The following is an 18,762-nucleotide window of genomic DNA, read 5'->3' as shown; positions in this document are numbered from 1 at the left end:
CGCACATTCGGGAAACGGACTGGTAATTTGTGCGGCAGGGTAAGTATCTACCTCCAGATTCCACTGTCTTCCGATCTAATTTGAATTTCAAATGATTCACTCATTTCATCCCATTTTCTGCAATTTCTTTCTAAGTGATGTTTAATCTGTAGTAGGAGACAGCTGATAAGTATTTATTACCGTGTACAGTCAGGATTAGGGCACCAGGAATCTTGTATAATGGAAATTAGTGACATGGTTTGTGCACAACATGGTGCTGAGAGGCGAATCAGAGGTACTGAGCAGCCACTGATCACTGATAAATAGGTCAATTGTGGGGTGTGCTTATGTATGGTGCAGATGGGAATAACAAGAACATGATTTTAACTACTAAGAATCTTTAAACATTGTGCAAGACATGTGAAGCCACATAAGTTAGGTGCTGACGCCTCAATATTTGTGGAATCTAGCGATGGGTCTGACTGTGACTATAGTAAAATCTCTGGAGCAGTTTTCCTGGCCTAAATTGGTCGATCTGCTCCATCAGTTTATTAGAAGCAAAGCCTTGAAGTAGAAGGAGAATAAATATTACAAATGAAGGGAAAAACACCGTGAGCACAGCTTAAGTAATGGTGCTAAAGGTTAGGTTCCCAAACCAAGTAGTTATAAGTTATAAGCCTAGCACTCAACTTTATGATATTCAGAGGAATATTTATTGTAGTACGTAAAAAAAGGTTTCAGTCAAATTTTGACCTTCTTCAGTTATGTAAAGTACCAAATACGTGGTAATACTGTAGGTACTAAACTTATTGTGAAGATTCATGTGCTCTTAATTGGGGTCATCCGTCCTACTGCCTGTTGTAGTATGCTTATAGAGGCCAGTAGATGAGGCAATATATGCACATATGCTGTTTACTGGGGAGATCCATCCCACAGCCAGTAGATGGGGCAGGACGTGTCTCCAGACACAGTATCCACTGCATGTCCCATGCAGTGGATACTGTGTCTGGAGGCACATCCTGCCCCATCTACTGGCTGACACAAGGCTGTAGGACGGATCTCCCCAGTAAAAAGCATACGTGCATATGTTGCCTCATCTACTGGCCTCTATTAGCATACTACAACAGGCAGTAGGACGGATGACCCCAATTGAGAGCACATGAATCTTCACAATAGGTTTAATACCTATTACAATGTATTTGGTACAGTAGGTAACTGAAGAAGGTCAAAATTTGACTGAAACGTTTTTTTACGTACTACAATAAATATTCCTCTGAATATCCTAAAGTTGAGTGCTAGGTTTATAACTTATAAATATTACAAATAGCATGTTCAGTTTTTAATAGGACACATTGTAACAATAGTTACAATTAGAATAAGGTATCTGAGGGCGGTAGGTTCTCCACGACTTTCTAGTCTTAAAGTCGACACTGAAAGATACGGCAGATGTAGTCTCAATCGTTGTATGGAAGAATGAGAACATACAAAGAAACAAATGGAAGACATATGCTGAGGAGTGGAAGCAAAGGTGGTGCTGGTGATGACTCCGCTCCTCATGCTTTTAGGAGATCTTTTCCTTCTTCCACTTTATGGATTGCAGAGGTGGAGCCATCTTTGGTTACAACAAGTTTCAGGGGGAATCCCCAGTTGTTCAAAAGTCTGTTATTCTTTCACTTAGTCGTTACCGGAATTTCTCTTGTTTGCCTGCTAGCTTGACATAGGTTTCATAGGGCCCCTTGAAAGATTAATTGCACCTTTTATGGTAGAAATGTTAAAGCTAACACACCTTGGGCTCAGCTTTCTGGGATTGACTTTGGTTTTATGAGTCATATCTATAACGACATTGGCTTTCCAACAGTCAGGTAGAACAGCTTTAATGAGGTTTTGAATGTACAACATGAGTAGCAAGAAGCAAAAATGTGCATTTTTTACATGTTGTTTGCTGCGTTAGTTTTACTTGGGCTGATAGAATTGACATGTTGCAAATTTACATCTGCACCAAAACTGCAATGTGTGCATGACACTTTAGGTTTCTAGTCACTTTGCTGGCATCAGGAAACCCTTCAGGTTATGTGACAGATCTATACTGAAAAAACAGCATCAAAAAGGCAGCAAAAACGCAACATGTGCACACAGTCTAAACATGTTTCCAAACAGTGATTTCTTAACTAAGAATCTATGACAGCGACTGTGTGATCACATACAGTAGGTATAGCATAATCTAGGGAATTGGGAATAATGGTGTTATAGGCCTTTAGGAGTATCTGCAAATGAATCGGGATAGTGCGCCGGGTCTTCTCAAACGATTAATTGATTACAATACTCAACTCTGTCTTGGGAATACACCAGATTTTGTTGGAATTAGCTCACAAGGAGGCAGGACTCTTTCACTAAACCACACTTCAGCTCTACGACCATTTTGACTGATTGTCTAAGTAATGTTGATGGAGTTAAGGAGGTTGTCCAGCGCATATAATTTATTTTTTCAGGCATTTGAAGTCAAACAGTAAAGTTAAAATAAACAGTAAGTGTGGTGATTATTATGTCCCCTGTCAGTCAAATCAAGATCATGTTGTTCCCTAGTACTCCACTAGGACACCTTGACTTTGGTGCCACCCAATGGGAATCTTTACACACCAGCTCAAAGCTTCCAGCATTCTACACCAGAGACATATCTGTAATCAGTGATGGGTTGCCTAAAATGTACGTGCACAAACGTATATATTTATCTTGTCTATCTGTTAGGAGACTGGTTAGATGGATTTCAGCTGGCAACCTCTTCCTCGCTATCAGGTTCTTCAAGAAATGTGATTATATATATATCGGACTATGAAGTTACTACTCAAATAATTGAGCAAGTGAGTATTGCACAGGATGGCCACTAATTTATGGACAAATATGAAAACATCACAGACTTCCTTATAAAAGTGAAGTGCGATAACTACTGGTGGCCTTTAAGTGCACTTTCCCAGAAAATTTGATTTGCAGCAAAGTTATTCTCTATGAATAGAATGTTCCCTTTTAGGCTCTGTGGTCTAAATTCTATAGAACCCAAAGCATAAGAAAAAATAAAAAATCCTTCAACTCACCTTGTCACCTCTCTGGCCAATCCACTTCTCATCGTCTGTCGTCTAGCTCTTACTGCATCTTCTCATCACCATTGCAAGCTCTAAAATCCCTGGTGTCTTCACGCTATTTCGGGACTTCTGGCTCTGATGAAGCTTAGCGTGAAGAAGACCAGGATTTCACCACTCAGGGCTGTGATAAGAAGTTGCAACAAGGACTGGACAAGGAACAGTGAAGCCCAGAGGGATCAGAGAGGTGAGCCGTAAAGTGTTTATAAGTATTATTTGTAACTTTTGGATGACCCTTGATGGTTAAGCAAAATCGTGGTCATCTGGTTGCCATTTTGCTGAATCTGTGCAGAAGTGAACTACAAAAAATAATCCGCATTTTGGCAAATTTGTGTACAATTTAGTTCTACTCCCAAAAAAATCACTCATCTTATAAAACCTTTCACTACAATGAATGTATGAATTAGAAATGGCTTCTGTGCAGTAGATCCATAACTACATTCAGAGTATGCAGCGGGAGCTTTCCTGCCGAATATGCAAACATTATTTCCTTATAGTGAAGTCCTCCAGATACCAAAGAAGCTCACCGAAATTCCACTATTTTCCTGGACTGTGTTAATTATCTGACATTAAGGAGCACTGATAGTTTAGAGGTATCGACCAAAAAGTTTAATTTTAGAAATACTCTTATAATAAACTTTATAATTAAAATATATATATAAGCACCCTCTAAGGGGGACCAAAATATCACAAAAATATGTTTTTGCCATAAGCAGCTTGAGGCACTATAGGCACCTTACATCCCATCACTTGTAGCCTATCATATCATAAGGTTGTCCTATAATTTTTGTGCAACCTGTGTAATTTTTCTTCTGGCAAGTCTTCACTACAGTAGCCAACTGGATGAAACGCGTAGAGAGATAGATTGTACTTGGCCTTTTTCAGGCTGGGAGAGAGTTTGTCTCTCATTGAGACCATTAACTCTATTTTTCCAATAGAAAGCAAAATTAAACATTTTGCAGAGAACAGTGACAGCAATATTATGTTTCGTTTATCATTCAGAATTACTGTATGCAATTAATGCTGGGGAAAATGTTATGTATACACTTGTGCATGTGTCAGCCCAGGGAATTATAACTTGTGAAACAGAAGCTTTAAAGATGATGGTGCTCAGACAGATTTGTGCACCAAACAGGGACATGGGCAGCAAGTACAGGAGAGCTCAATAGGAAATAAATATGTGGGTGCAGTGCCCCGGGCATGACGTTACATGGTTAGGAAGCAAGACATGACCAGCGAAGAGGAGACTGTTTATGGCTGGTAGAGCAATAGGAGACCTCAGAAAAGGCGGCATAACTCAAAGTAGAGGTGTATTAATAATAATTTTTATAAATATATTTTAAAGCAAGTAGCCAATCTTTTTTGTATATATGTACAGTTTATACCATTTAAGAAATGTAAGAGCATTGTATAATTAATATTGAAACGAAATTTTAGCATTTAGCTTTAATGATTTTTACTTTTACAGGTTGGGCCTATTGCTGTTCGATCATTGGCAAAAGAAACACATATTCATCCAGGTCAAATATTTACAAAATTGCTAAGAAAGGTACGGTAATGGTTTACATCATTTTCCATCATTATTACACAGTAACTGCACTGTTCATTCGTTTTTATAAATCCACAGTAAAAGATAAGAAACTCTAATAAAATTTATTAGAAGAAAAAGTACTATTAGTTATCAGTTTCTTCTTTTTCCGTACACTGATTATTCACTCTCAAAAACTTCTCAAAAATATCTACAAATCTGTCTTCTGAGATGGGTCAAGGTTTCTCCTTGTGGAGAGTGACATAGAGAGTGATCGCTACTACCAATAGGTGGCGCTGTAGAGCAAAAGTCCTCTTTCTCTCTGAAGAGGCAATTTGCATACGAGATGGATCAAATGACTCCTCCTGCTGCCCCTAAATGTCTATAGAAGGAGCCGGAGGCAGGGATGGGCTGGGACAAAAGTTCAGCACTGGCATTTGAAAGCACACAGGCCCATGCTGCCCTCACTCCCTTCCCTAGATTGGGGTGTCTATTACTTATAGTGCCTGCCAGCAGGAATTCAATACTACTACCTATATTTCCAAAAATATCAATATTTAAGATTTAATGTTATTAGAATATAGCAGACAAATATCACCAGATATACAGTACAATGGTGATAATACTGCCATACTGATTATTAACCAAAAGCTCTGTAGGAAGACTGATATTCTCACCATGCAGTGACCATATATTGGTAATATCAGTTCTACCTGTTGTTACTGTACACCCAACCCTTCAAATGGGTCCAAAGGAAGGAAAAAATCCATTGGTGTTAAAACAGGCATTCTTGGTGGCTAGTTTCTTGGAGATTACTCTGTCATCAAACAAGGCACAGTTTGGATGGTGCATTTCAACCTCCAAACTTCTTTAGAAACTTTCTTTGGCTCCTCTTTGAGGACTGAGTTTTACAATAAGTTTTTACAATGAAACCTGCTCCTCCAAACTGTATCTGTACATTGTTAATAAATGAAGAAGGAATTTGGGAGTAGTGAAACGCAAACACCACACATAAACTACCGACGATCAGAACTGCGTGCAGCAAGTCTATCTTGTGAAGACAATCGGCTGGGCGACAAGTCAGCGAGACCATTCGATGCAAAGATGTTTCTTGTTGCTGACGCTGAGGTGCATTTCCCTCTCACTTCTCATGAACTAAAGTATATACAGCCCAAATTTCAGTACAGTCGACCATCTTTTTTAGGGGTTACAGCAATTTTTGCAGGTAAAGTAGCGAGTGAATCATCCTGTATGATGTATGTTGCTGTGGGGGCAGCAATTCATATAGTATGATGGTCACAACACAGGCCTCTATATAGTATAATGGTCCCCCACAGACTCCTATTTAGTTTGTTGATGCCCCACAGCTTTCCCCATGATGTGATGGTTCCTCCATGGGCTCCTATATAGAGTGATGGTCCTCCACAGGCTCCTATATAGTATGTTGGTCCCTCACAGGCCCCTATATATAGTATATTGGTCCATCAAAGCTTTCCCTATGATATAATGGCTCCTCCACAGGCCCCTATATAGCATGTTGGTCTCCCACAGGCCTTCATATAGTATATTGGTCCCCCAAAGCTTTCCTTATGATATAAAGGTTCCTCTGTAAGGCATATGCCTCCCCCTATTTGCACAGTGTTCATATTAAATGTGTGCGGTTTTTTGGTGTTTGGTACTGTTAATGTGTTCATGTAATGCTGCTGTAATGTGTATGCACTTGATATGTGTTGTGTAAGAGATTAAGGATAGCACAGGATAGTAGTTGGACTAGAATAGTGGGGCACACAAGAGGTATGGAATAAGAGTCTTAAGGTACTGTCACACTAAGCGATATCGCTAGCAATATCGCTATAACTTGTGACATTGTAGCGATATTGTTAGCGATATTGCTGTGTCTGATACTTACCTACGACCCGCTCCCCCGCTGGTTATCGCTGATCGCGTGAGAACGTCCAGGACTGTTTCTCGTCATCAGCTTCCTGCCGCGCTTCCTGTGGAGAGACGAGCGACGAGCGTGGAGCCGAGCGGGAGGACGCAGGATCGCCTAGTGTGACAGGTAAGTAGCGACCCCCGTCCCCAGCGATGTCGCTGGTGAGATCTGCCTGTGTGGCAGCTCACTAGCGACCACTTAGCGATGTACCAGCGATCCTGACCGCGTCATATCGCTGGTCGGGATCGCTGGTACATCGCTAAGTGTGACAGTACCTTTAGAATAGGTATAGTTAGCATAAGGGGTTTTCCAGACTGGGAGGAGTTACAGATGGAAGTAGTGTAGAGCAGTAGGGTATAGTGATAGGACTGTCTTGTTAGAAGGCAGTAATGATGCAGCAGTAGAAGATGACAGTCCGATAATGATGGGGGTGAAGCTGCTAAGGCAGGAAGGAACCCAGGCTGAGTGGCATGCAGGCAGCCACCAATTTAAACTGTAACCATTCCAAAAAGGATCCAGGGCCCACGACCGGGACCTGGCAAAACTGAGACGGTGAGCCTTTTACCTTTTCCTTTTAAAACCTCACAAGGGGAATAGGAAGATGCTGGTGGGCCTAAAGGCTCAGAGAGGACAGGGATTGTCCAGGAAAAGTAGTGATTGTCAGGACGAGACAGGGATTGTCCAAGAAGAGCAGTGATTTCCAGGACGGGACAGGGATTGGCCAGGAAGAGAAGCGATTGTCAGGCCAGGACAGGGATTGTCGAGGAAGATCAGTGATTGCCAGGAAGACAGGGAAAGCCTTAGGAATGTCACTATGTATCCACTGTGCCGCTTCTGTAATGAAAATCCTGCTAAAGGGTAAAGTTGAACTGTTAAGAATGGACATTGGATTCAGAGTTGTTTGTGAGACCCGTGCATAGGGAGCTGGAAGGACAGAAGCTGAGGGAACTCTGGCAATTAATGTGAGTTTTCTGCTGCGTATGTTGTACATACAGCAGAAGGGACATTATGCTTCATTTGTGGGGTGCCAAGGTGTGGGAACACTACAGCTCATTGTCACGACTACCACCCTGGCCACCTTACAAAATTGTCGTAGTTGGCAGGATGGCGATGCCTTGTGTGCAGAGATCCGAGGAGCATAGAAAATGGCAAAGATGGAGGCAAACACTGACATGAAGTTGGTGGTCAGTGGCATGAAAGATGGGGGTGGTGCCACCCATTTTTGGCATCCTAAACAGAAAAAGGTGCAAAGACCTGCCTGGCAGAAGCAGCGGTCTAAGCCGAGGCCATGTCCTCTAGTGACTGGTGCCCACCCGAGATGGGCGTGGTGAAGGAAGAAGCACGGTGGCTCAGTGGTTAGCACTGCAGCCTTGCAGCACTGGAGTCCTGGGTTTGAATCCCTCTAAGGACAACATCTGCAAGTAGTTTGTGTGTTCTCCCCGTGTTTGCGTGGGTTTCCTCCGGGTACTCCGGTTTCCTCCCACATTCCAAAGACATACTGATACGGAATTTAGATCGTGAGCCCCATGGGGAACAGTGATGATAATGTGTGCAAACTGTAAAGTGCTGTGGAATATGTTAGCGCTATATAAAAATAAAATTTCTGAGGAACGGGCGAAGCGTCTGAAAGGGGCTCCACCCACAAAGAGGCAGAGTCCAGAAGAGAAGGATGTGGATGTTGCATCTGGAAGAGAGACAACATTGCCAAATGAATTACCTGTCCCCATGCAGCGGCGCAGCATGTCCTTCCACGGAGGTATCGGGTGGCAGGACTGGGAGCAGTCCATGGACCAGCTGAAGCTAGACTCTCACCCCAGAGGCTGTTGGATGGCGGAACTGGACGATACAGAGCCCAGGAAGGATCGATTACTACTTCCAGAAGAATAGTTCTCGTTCAAACGGCCGGTGAGGTAGATCGTCGAGAGCCGGAGCACCGCGGATGTGGAGAATCCTGAGCCGGAAGCAGTGGTCGAGAAAGAGGAAGCAATGGAAAGAGGGACCATCGCGGCTGTGATCCTGAGTTCGCACAGACGCAATGGAGGACCGTTACAGCTGGATGTAGTCACAGTGAGTGCAATACCTACCCTCACCCCAGTCCTCACCCCTACTCCTGCCCCGGCACCTTCTCTGGTCTCCGCTTCTCCCCATGGCATCTGCTTGGATGAACCCCGGGCTCCCATAGCAGAAGAGGCCCAGTGGATGGCGGGAGTCATTGAAGAGAAAAAATGGCGGGAGTGACGAATTTTAGTGGAGCTGCGGCGCCCCAGGGGAGGAACCATGTCCGGCCAGATAACACGTGGCCTGATCAAATATTTCAACCCTACCAGATGGTACAGGTTTATCTAAGAGGACGGGACCAGAGACAAGATCTACATCAATGCCGGGTCCATCACATTTAAGAGTCCTTTACAGGAATGGGACCGGGTGACCTTTATCAGAGAAGAGGGGCCCCGGGGACCATATGCTGTAGCAGTTAATGTGGTCTTGCATTGAGAAGAGTCAGGCGCGGGAGGTGCAGTATTATCGGCGTCCGCCAGCAACGGTCGCAGCCCCTACAGTAAGCCAGAGGGCAGAGGTGCCCTTAAAAGAAGCGGTAGCCACAGTTGGGTCATGAGAGCGGGAGGTTCCAAGTTCCCTGGGCCAGCCACTGGGGCAGGAAAGAAGTCAGAGAAACAGTGGTGAGTTTTCCTCCAGCGGATCCTCAGGACACACATTCATTATTATTCAGGGTCAGAACGCGTCCCACTATTCCGGTCGCAAGCACAGTACGGAGTAGAGGCGACCCAGTTATGTTGGATTGTGCTACTTGCACTGAGAAAAAAATATATGAGAGACTGTTCTGCATCTCCTGAAGGGCATGGAACCTTGAGTGTCACCAGGACCAGGTGTCGGTGCAGTCAAGTGACTGTTTTTTCCCACTCCTCCAAGTTTCTTTGCACACGGTTGTGCATCCCCTGCTGGACAAAAACCCCAAAGGGGTTAATCACATTATGCAATCGGGATGGACTATGTACTGTTTAAACCCTGAACTGTTGTTGTTTTAACCCTGAACTGTCCTCTGAGAGCAAAAAAGCAGCACACTTGTTTTAAAAGGACCATACTCTGTTAAAGGAGGGACAGGGGAAATAACTGAGCAGGAGGACCCGATAAGTGAGCCGGATCAGGACTATATGGACTGTTGGAGCGATAGTGAGCTGGCCACTGAGTTATCGTGTTTGTTTACATGCACTTCCAGTGTTTGGACACTTGGAGCAGGAAAGGGCTGGCCCATGGGCCTGAAGTGTTCCGAGTGAGCATAAAGTGTGCATGGGTTCCAGGAGCAAGGGGACCAGGGTCAGTTGGACCCATGTTAAAGGAACTTGAACTCTTTAGCATCCATGGTTCCAACCGAGTGGAACCGGGGTCACGGTTGACCTGCAAGAAGCGTTGGTCTAATACTGAATTTACTTTATTAATGTTTTAAGTATGCAATTGGTATTTTACGGGTGCCGCTATGGTTAGGGATGACCATATTTTAGGAAGGAGGAGTGTAAGGAGGTGACAGAGGCCATCATATGCCTCCCCGTATTTGCACAGAGTTCATATTAAACGTGTGCGGTTTTATGGTGTTTGTTACTGTTAATGTGTTCATGTAATGTTGCTGTAATGTGTATGCACTTGATTTGTGTTGTGTATAAGATTAGGGATAGCATAGGATAGTAGTGGGACTAGAATAGTGGGGCACACTAGAGGTAGGGCATAAGAGTCTTTGAATAGGTATAGTTAGCATAAGGGGTTTTCCAGACTGGGAGGAGTTACAGATGGGAGTAGTGTAGAGCAGTAGGGTATAGTGATAGGACTTCCTGTTTAGAGGGCAGTTTTGATGCAGCAGTAGAAGAGGACAGCCCGATATCCATGGGGGTGAAGCTGCTAAGGCAGGAAGGGACACCAGGCTGAGTGGCATGCAGGCGATCATCGACTTAAATGGTAACCATTCCAAAGAGGATCTGGGGCCTATGACTGGGACTAGGCAAAGCTGAAAAAGCAAGCCTTTTAACTAGTGTTGAGCATTCCGATACCGCAAGTATCGGGTATCGGCCGATACTTGCTGTATCGGAATTCCGATACCGACTTCCGATATTTTTTCAATATCGGAATTCGGCATCGGAATCGGAAGTTCAGTTGATTGACGGCCTGACGTCATCATGATGCGCGGTGTGTGCGCATCATGATGCGCCGTCATTTCGGGCCTTCCGGGGGTCTCTGCCGGCCTGCCGGGGGGCTGTGCCGGCCTGCCGGGGGGCTGTGTGGACTGCCCGGGGTCTCTGCCGGCCTGCCGGGGGGCTGTGCCGGCCTGCCGGGGGGCTGTGCACCCTGTGGGGGTCTGTACCGGCCTGCCGGGGGGCTGTGCCGGCCTGCCGGGGGGCTGTGCTGATGTCCGGGGGTCTGTGCAAGCATCGTCCGATGGGACTACAAGTCCCATCGGGCGATGCCTGCTACCATGACAGTGATTGACACATTAGCCAATGATGGGACAGTAGTAGTCCCATCATCCGGCTAATGTGTTAAATGTTAAAAAAAAAAAAAAAAAAATACTACATACATACTACATGCTACATACATACTACATATATACTACATACATACTACATACATACTACATACATACTACATGCATGCTACATACATACTACATATATACTACATACATACTACATACATACTGCATGCTACATACATACTACATACATACTACATACATACTACATGCATGCTACATATATACTACATGCTACATACATACCACATACATACTACATGCATGCTACATATATACTACATGCATGCTACATACATACTACATATATACTACATGCATGCTACATACATACTACATGCTACATGCATGCTACATACATACTACATACATGCTACATATATACTACATACATACTACATATATACTACATGCATGCTACATATATACTACATACATACTACATATATACTACATGCATGCTACATATATACTACATACATACTACATATATACTACATACATGCTACATATATACTACATACATACTACATATATACTACATACATGCTACATACATACTACATACATACTACATATATACTACATGCATGCTACATATATACTACATGCTACATACATACCACATACATACTACATACATGCTACATATATACTACATGCATGCTACATACATACTACATATATACTACATGCATGCTACATACATACTACATGCTACATGCATGCTACATACATACTACATACATACTACATGCTACATACATACCACATATATACTACATACATACAATACATTCATACAATACATACATAGACATACAGTACATATAACATAGAGTAACATACTTACCAATACTTGTCACATTGTTCCCCGAAGCCATTGTCTTTCCGGAATAAATATTAACATAACAAACCACAAAAATACTCACCCACGATCCGAAGCAGTCCACGAGTGTGTCCCACGACGATCTTGGGTAGAGAACTGCAGCATCAGATGATGCTGCCGTTCTCTACGGGCTGCAGGAATCCAATGACGGAAGGTAGGTATCCTTCCGCACTGTATTCCTCCGCCACTTAAAAAAAAAAAAGTCCCTAGTCTCACTTTATGCCATTGCTGTGTGGGAAATTCCCACACAGCAATGGCATAAAGTGAGACTAGGGACTTTTTTTTTTTTTAAGTGGCGGAGGAATACAGTGCGGAAGGATACCTACCTTCCGTCATTGGATTCCTGCAGCCCGTAGAGAACGGCAGCATCATCTGATGCTGCAGTTCTCTACCCAAGATCGTCGTGGGACACACTCGTGGACTGCTTCGGATCGTGGGTGAGTATTTTTGTGGTTTGTTATGTTAATATTTATTCCGTAGACGACAATGGCTTCGGGGAACAATGTGACAAGTATTGGTAAGTATGTTACTCTATGTTATATGTACTGTATGTCTATGTATGTATTGTATGAATGTATTGTATGTATGTAGTATATATGTGGTATGTATGTAGCATGTAGTATGTATGTAGCATGCATGTAGCATGTAGTATGTATGTAGCATGCATGTAGTATATATGTAGTATGTATGTAGCATGCATGTAGTATATATGTAGCATGCATGTAGTATGTATGTGGTATGTATGTAGTATATATGTAGTATGTATGTAGTATATATGTAGCATGTATGTAGTATGTATGTAGCATGCATGTAGCATGTAGTATGTATGTAGCATGCATGTAGTATATATGTAGTATGTATGTAGCATGCATGTAGTATATATGTAGTATGTATGTAGTATATATGTAGCATGTATGTAGTATATATGTAGCATGCATGTAGCATGTAGTATGTATGTAGCATGCATGTAGTATATATGTAGTATGTATGTAGCATGCATGTAGTATATATGTAGCATGCATGTAGTATATATGTAGTATGTATGTAGTATATATGTAGCATGTATGTAGTATGTATGTAGCATGCATGTAGCATGTAGTATGTATGTAGCATGCATGTAGCATGTAGTATGTATGTAGCATGCATGTAGTATATATGTAGTATGTATGTAGCATGCATGTAGTATATATGTAGTATGTATCATGTAGTATGTATGTAGCATGCATGTAGTATATATGTAGCATGCATGTAGTATATATGTAGTATGTATGTTGCATGTAGTATGAATGTAGCATGTATGTAGTATGTAGTATGAATGTAGCATGTATGTAGTATGTAGTATGAATGTAGCATGTAATTTTTTTTTTTTTTTTTTTTTTTACATTTAACACATTAGCCGGATGATGGGACTACTACTGTCCCATCATTGGCTAATGTGTCAATCACTGTCATGGTAGCAGGCATCGCCAGATGGGACTTGTAGTCCCATCGGACGATGCCTGCACAGACCCCCGGAGCCTGCACAGACCACCGGCAGGCCGGCACAGCCCCCCGGCAGGCCGGCACAGCCCCCCGGCAGGCCGGCACAGCCCCCCGGAGCCTGCACAGACCACCGGCAGGCCGGCACAGACCACCGGAGCCTGCACAGACCCCCTGGCAGGCCGGCACAGCCCCCCGGCAGGCCGGCACAGCCCCCCGGCAGGCCGGGACAGCCCCCCGGAGCCTGCACAGACCACTGGCAGGCCGGCACAGACCACCGGAGCCTGCACAGACCCCCTGGCAGGCCGGCACAGCCCCCCGAAAGGCCCGTACAGACCCCAGAGAGGCTGTACAAGGGCAGGAAAGGGTTTTTCTTATTCCGATACCGGAAGTCCCATAGACTTGAATGGGACTTCCGGTATCGGAATCGGCGATACCGATACTTTTTTTAAAGATCGGCCGATACCATCCGATACGATACTTTGAAGTATCGGATGGTATCGCTCAACTCTACTTTTAACCTTTCCTTTTGAAACCGGAGAAGGGGAATGTGACGAAGCTGGTGGGCCTAAAGGGATGGACATTCTGTAGAATGTAAGCTCTTATAGTCAGTGAGGTCCTCTCTCTCCTGTGGAGTGTAAGCTCTTATGGTCAGCGGGATCCTCTCTCTCCTGTAGAATGTAAGCTCTTATGATCAGCGCGGTCCTCTCTCTCTCCTGTAGAGTGTAAGCTCTTATGATAAGCAGGGTTCTCTCTTTCTCCTATAGAGTGTAAGCTCTTATGATCAGTGAGGTCCTCTCTCTTCTGTAGAGTGTAAGCTCTTATGATCAGCGGGATCGTCTCTCTCCTGTAGAGTCTAAGCTCTTATGGTCAGTAGGGTCCTCTCTCTCCTGTAGAGTGTAAGCTCTTATGATTAGTAGGGTCCTCTCTCTCCTGTAGAGTGTAAGCTCTTATGGTAAGCGAGGTCCGCTCTCTCTCCTGTAGAGGGTAAGATTATATGGTCAGTGGGACCTTCTCTCTCTTGCCTGTAAAATTTAAGTTCTTATGGTCAGCTGGGTTTTCTCTCTCCTCTCCCCATGGGTATTTTCCAATCAATTACAAGCTTTCTGGCATTGATATTTGTAAACATTTAATTTCCCCAAATCCAATTTTTGTGGAAAATTCTGCAAAGTTGGCAAATTTAAATAGCAAAAGACCTGCTTTTCTGTAATATGTGCAAAAAAATTTCAGTAAAAACTATAAATTGTCCTGCAAAAATAAGCCCTCAGACAGTTCTATAGAGAAATAAAATGGTTACAAAAAAGCGTTTTCTTTTAGTAGAATTGGTAAAAAATAAAAAAACAAATAAATACATTTTGTATTTGGTATTATTATATTGACCTGCAGAAAAAAATTGAAGATAAAAATGAGTCTAATGAGTCTTAATCTACCACTGTCAGTGATCCTTCTCCATTAACTGTTCCTATAAACCTGCTCTCAGCTCGTGTGGTTCTAATCATTATCCGGATTCCAGAACTCGTTTCTTGACTATTCTTGTGCCTGAGTTTTTAGTTACTATGATCCGTACCTCCTGGTTTTGACTCAGTTACCTAACTATTCCTGCCAGCCAGCTCCACCAGCTAGCAGCTACTCTGAGTACTCAACCCATGTTCTGTGTGTAAATCTACATCCTTGTACAGGTGTTAAAATGCATAGGCCAGGGATCCCCTCGGACTTGATAGTTAGAGAAGCTATTGTAAAACCTGCCCATGGAAGCACAATTTGGTGCTGGCTGGCGATCTCTGATAGCACCATTTTATACTTTGTACATCATGTTAGCAATATATATATACTGTATATATATATATATATATATATATATATATATATATAATCTATTACTTACATGTGTGCCTACTATGTTACAGTAAGAAGCCTTTTATATGCATTATACATATTTAGGAACATTGATCTTTTCATTTTTAACATCTAAAATTGTAATTTTGGTTAAGCTTTTTCGGACGCTTGTTCCTTCAAATGGGATAGACATTATTCATTGTTCATCATCACTTGTTCAACTGTTTCCCATAATATTTCCATTTTTTTTCAATAATGTTCAGACAGGTTCTAAACTTACATTTTGACATAACATATTTTGGATCATTCAAGATAGTAGACTAAATTCTCTAGTTTGATGAAGGGCTATTTCAAAGTATAAATTGCTCGACAGAATTTCAAGTAGGTGAAAATAAGCTTCAGAATTCAGTCTACTTGCACAATTTTTTTTAGGAAGTATACATGTAAAAGTGAAAACTGGAATTTAGTTAAATGAGATACAATGCGAGGAGAAAAAGAAGTACAAATCTTGAAGAGTAGGAGTCATCATCGCTTGTCTTGTAATGTACTCAGACTGAGGCTCAGCTACTAGAAACGTGGAAGGTGACATAGACTATACCAGTTTGTTCCAGATATATTTCAAGTGAGCAAAAAGAATTAGTGGACAGACATAGCATCAGTATTAATAGATGTGTTTACGATTCCATCATATAATCACTCGGTTCCTAGGGTCTGTTGGTGAAGGACTGACTTTATTTATTATTCTTAAAGATTGACTAGATCTCCCAATAAATAACCCCTCTTATTAATCCTAAACATACAAACAATTTTGGAGTAGGCTTCCTTATTAGGCTTAGTTTCTTCGTCTGAATCTTTATAACATTTTTATGCATTTGCACATTATTTTCCCAGGTTGATGGAATCCTTCTTGATGAGGAGAATAGCAATGACAATGAATTCACTGTTGTGGACTGTACTGAGATTGAAACAGGAATCATTGATTTTGTCAAGATTGGAACTGTACCTGAAACACAGGTAAAATTACGAGATTGGTTGGGGATTTAAAATTCTGGAGATTTCGTGCATTGTTTTGCGCTGCTATATATGACTCAGGAGCAAACAGTTCATAAAAGAGATGATGGTTTATTCGCAATCTCAACTCGTGAGATTGCTATCATCTCCTGAGGAAGAAGTCTTGTACTTCGAAACGCGTTGAGATGGCGAATAAACCATCATCTCTTTTCTGAACTGTTTGCTCCTGAGTCATATATAGCAGCGCAAAAAAATCCACGAAATCTCCAGTATTTTAAATACAATTGTGGTCACTAGTTTGACCTGTCCATCTACGGCAGCTGATTGACGATTCTAGGTGCCTTTATTTCTCACATATCAGGTGAGTGCGATCTGATTACTTTCTTTAACTTATTCGTCGGATAAGACCCTATTCTGCGCTCTTTTCTCCTACAGCGTGAATCATTGAGACTGGCTGAGGAGTGAGCCTGACATGGAGAATGATTCACACTCAGGAACTGTTAATAGTTGCTTCTATAACAGGTGCCATTTGACCTCTATGTGATAACAGGCAAGCAATGGTGTGCGCTCTGTATACTGCAGATACAATGCAGTCGGTATAGGAGAGGCGTTCCTTGGGGGAAATGGGCTGTGAAATAAATGGCAAATCATTGTAAACTACCGGACTATAAGACATGAAATAATTGTATACCTTTGGTTAAAGGGTGGTTAAAAGTGATTTCAGACAGCAGCCTGTTTTTTTAGCTGTGGTGCACTTTTAACTTACTCATTCCAAGGCCACCGGTTGAGTTTGAGTTAAAGGGGTTTTCAATTACTAGGTCAACCTCTTTTCAATCTGAGCGTTTGGCCCTGGTAAAATAAAAACACTTATACACTGACCTCCCGTGCCAATGCCATTCCAGCAGTGTCGGAACTCAATATGCCCATTTTACCTTTGTTCATGGTCCCTTTGTATTCTACTTTTTGCCACACAAGGCTTGACCTGTGGATTGCCTTGATTGACAGGACAAGAGGTTTTCTAACAAATTGAATAGAACCTGTCAGAATGATCTCCCACGTCACCCCCAAACTTTTATATAGTCATGCTGCTTTCTGAAAGATTTTCTTTCACACATTTTCTTATGGAATCAGCTCCCTGGCAGAAAATTAATTCACATGCAAATGAGGCATAAATTGATTGTCTGGTCTAAAATGAAATGTCTGCAATCACTCTGTCTGACTGAAGACTTTTGAATACTCCCAGCGCACGCACAGTGTACTGTGAAGATTCACTGTTCTATCGGGAACAGCGGACAGGTATGTGACATACATACTCCCGGGTAGAACCCACTTAGTGAACATCACTTCGCTAAATGGATTGTATTGGCAAGGCCGTGTCCAGTAGATGGCAACACCCACAAGACGGTCACGGCCACTACACGGGGCACAGCCTTGCTCCATACACTTGTATGGAGGGAGGTTGCGACCAGTAGACATATTTTGCCCAGGATTATGCATATTGCATACTCAAATGCCATTCCTGGGGCAGAGAACAGCGAATTCTCACAGCGCTGATAGACACCTCCCCATTAATAGTGGGTCGCCCTCCCAGGGCCTTAGGGTACTCGGTACCGGGCCGGTGTCAGGGGGAAATGTGTCACAGCAGCGGTGACCCGGTCCATGGCCCTGGGCACCCAAATCAATGGTGGTTTGTAGTTATTGGAATGGAATAGTTCGTGATGCCACCTGTGGTGTTTGGCAAGCAAGATGTTAAGCCAACGCTGCGTGCAGATCCTCTGGGGCTGATGGTGTGTTGCAGCAAAGGTGGTGTAGCTCCCCACAGGTGAAGCTGTAACCCCAGGGCAGTGTAATTGCAATAGAGGAGGATAGGTGCAGGCGGTGTGAGGAATGCTGGTGTCCCAGATGTAGCGGTGCTGACGGTGTGGGTGCACAAATGAATGGAAGACACCAGGGCTTGCAGTTCCAAAGCTTTACTCACAGTTCGTGGTACACACTGGTGCCTGCCTCCGTGCCGTGTCCTCTGGGGCAGAGACCCAATCAACCTCCCGGACAAGTCAGGATTCTCCTCTCCAACACTCCACCAACATGTACCTCTCCTGAACGACTCCTCTATTGCGCCTTTTAGTGTGAAGAGCTCCAGTACCGTGGTACGCTGAAGTTCCTCCTGTCAGATGTTCCTAACAACTCTACTTGTATGACAGAGAGCTGTAGCCTCTCTCGAGGACTCCCTTCTCTATTCAGTTGCTGTTGTGCCCCAAGTCTTAGATGGGAGTAGTGCATTTACACCAACTACTCCACCGGTGTCTGCTGCAGAACCATAAGTGTCCATACAACCTCAGGGACCGGGCCCCGACCTTGCGCTGAGAACCTATAGGCAGGGTTCCTCTTCCAACCCACGTCTCCTCTCTGTTCTCCTACTCCTTCGTTCCGCACTGT

At 43.1% G+C, this 18,762-nt stretch overlaps 1 protein-coding gene across 1 annotated transcript in view; it reads left to right on the top strand.

The window, feature by feature from the left end:
• Nucleotides 1-18,762, top strand: part of LOC141087479 (uncharacterized) — a 128,458-nt gene that overhangs the window by 89,758 nt on the left and 19,938 nt on the right. Inside the window, exons 6-8 of the mRNA XM_073573032.1 lie at nucleotides 2,725-2,837; nucleotides 4,582-4,662; nucleotides 16,207-16,329. Of these exons, the coding sequence (XP_073429133.1) occupies nucleotides 2,725-2,837; nucleotides 4,582-4,662; nucleotides 16,207-16,329 (317 nt within the window). The remainder of the gene's footprint in view (nucleotides 1-2,724; nucleotides 2,838-4,581; nucleotides 4,663-16,206; nucleotides 16,330-18,762) is intronic.

The sequence above is a fragment of the Dendrobates tinctorius genome, unplaced genomic scaffold (assembly GCF_039654945.1).
Source record: "Dendrobates tinctorius isolate UK_male_01 unplaced genomic scaffold, ASM3965494v1 ptg000034l, whole genome shotgun sequence".
Classification (NCBI taxonomy): Eukaryota; Metazoa; Chordata; class Amphibia; order Anura; family Dendrobatidae; genus Dendrobates; species Dendrobates tinctorius.
Note: the sequence above shows the minus strand (reverse complement) of the source record. Positions and strands in the feature narration are given on the sequence as shown.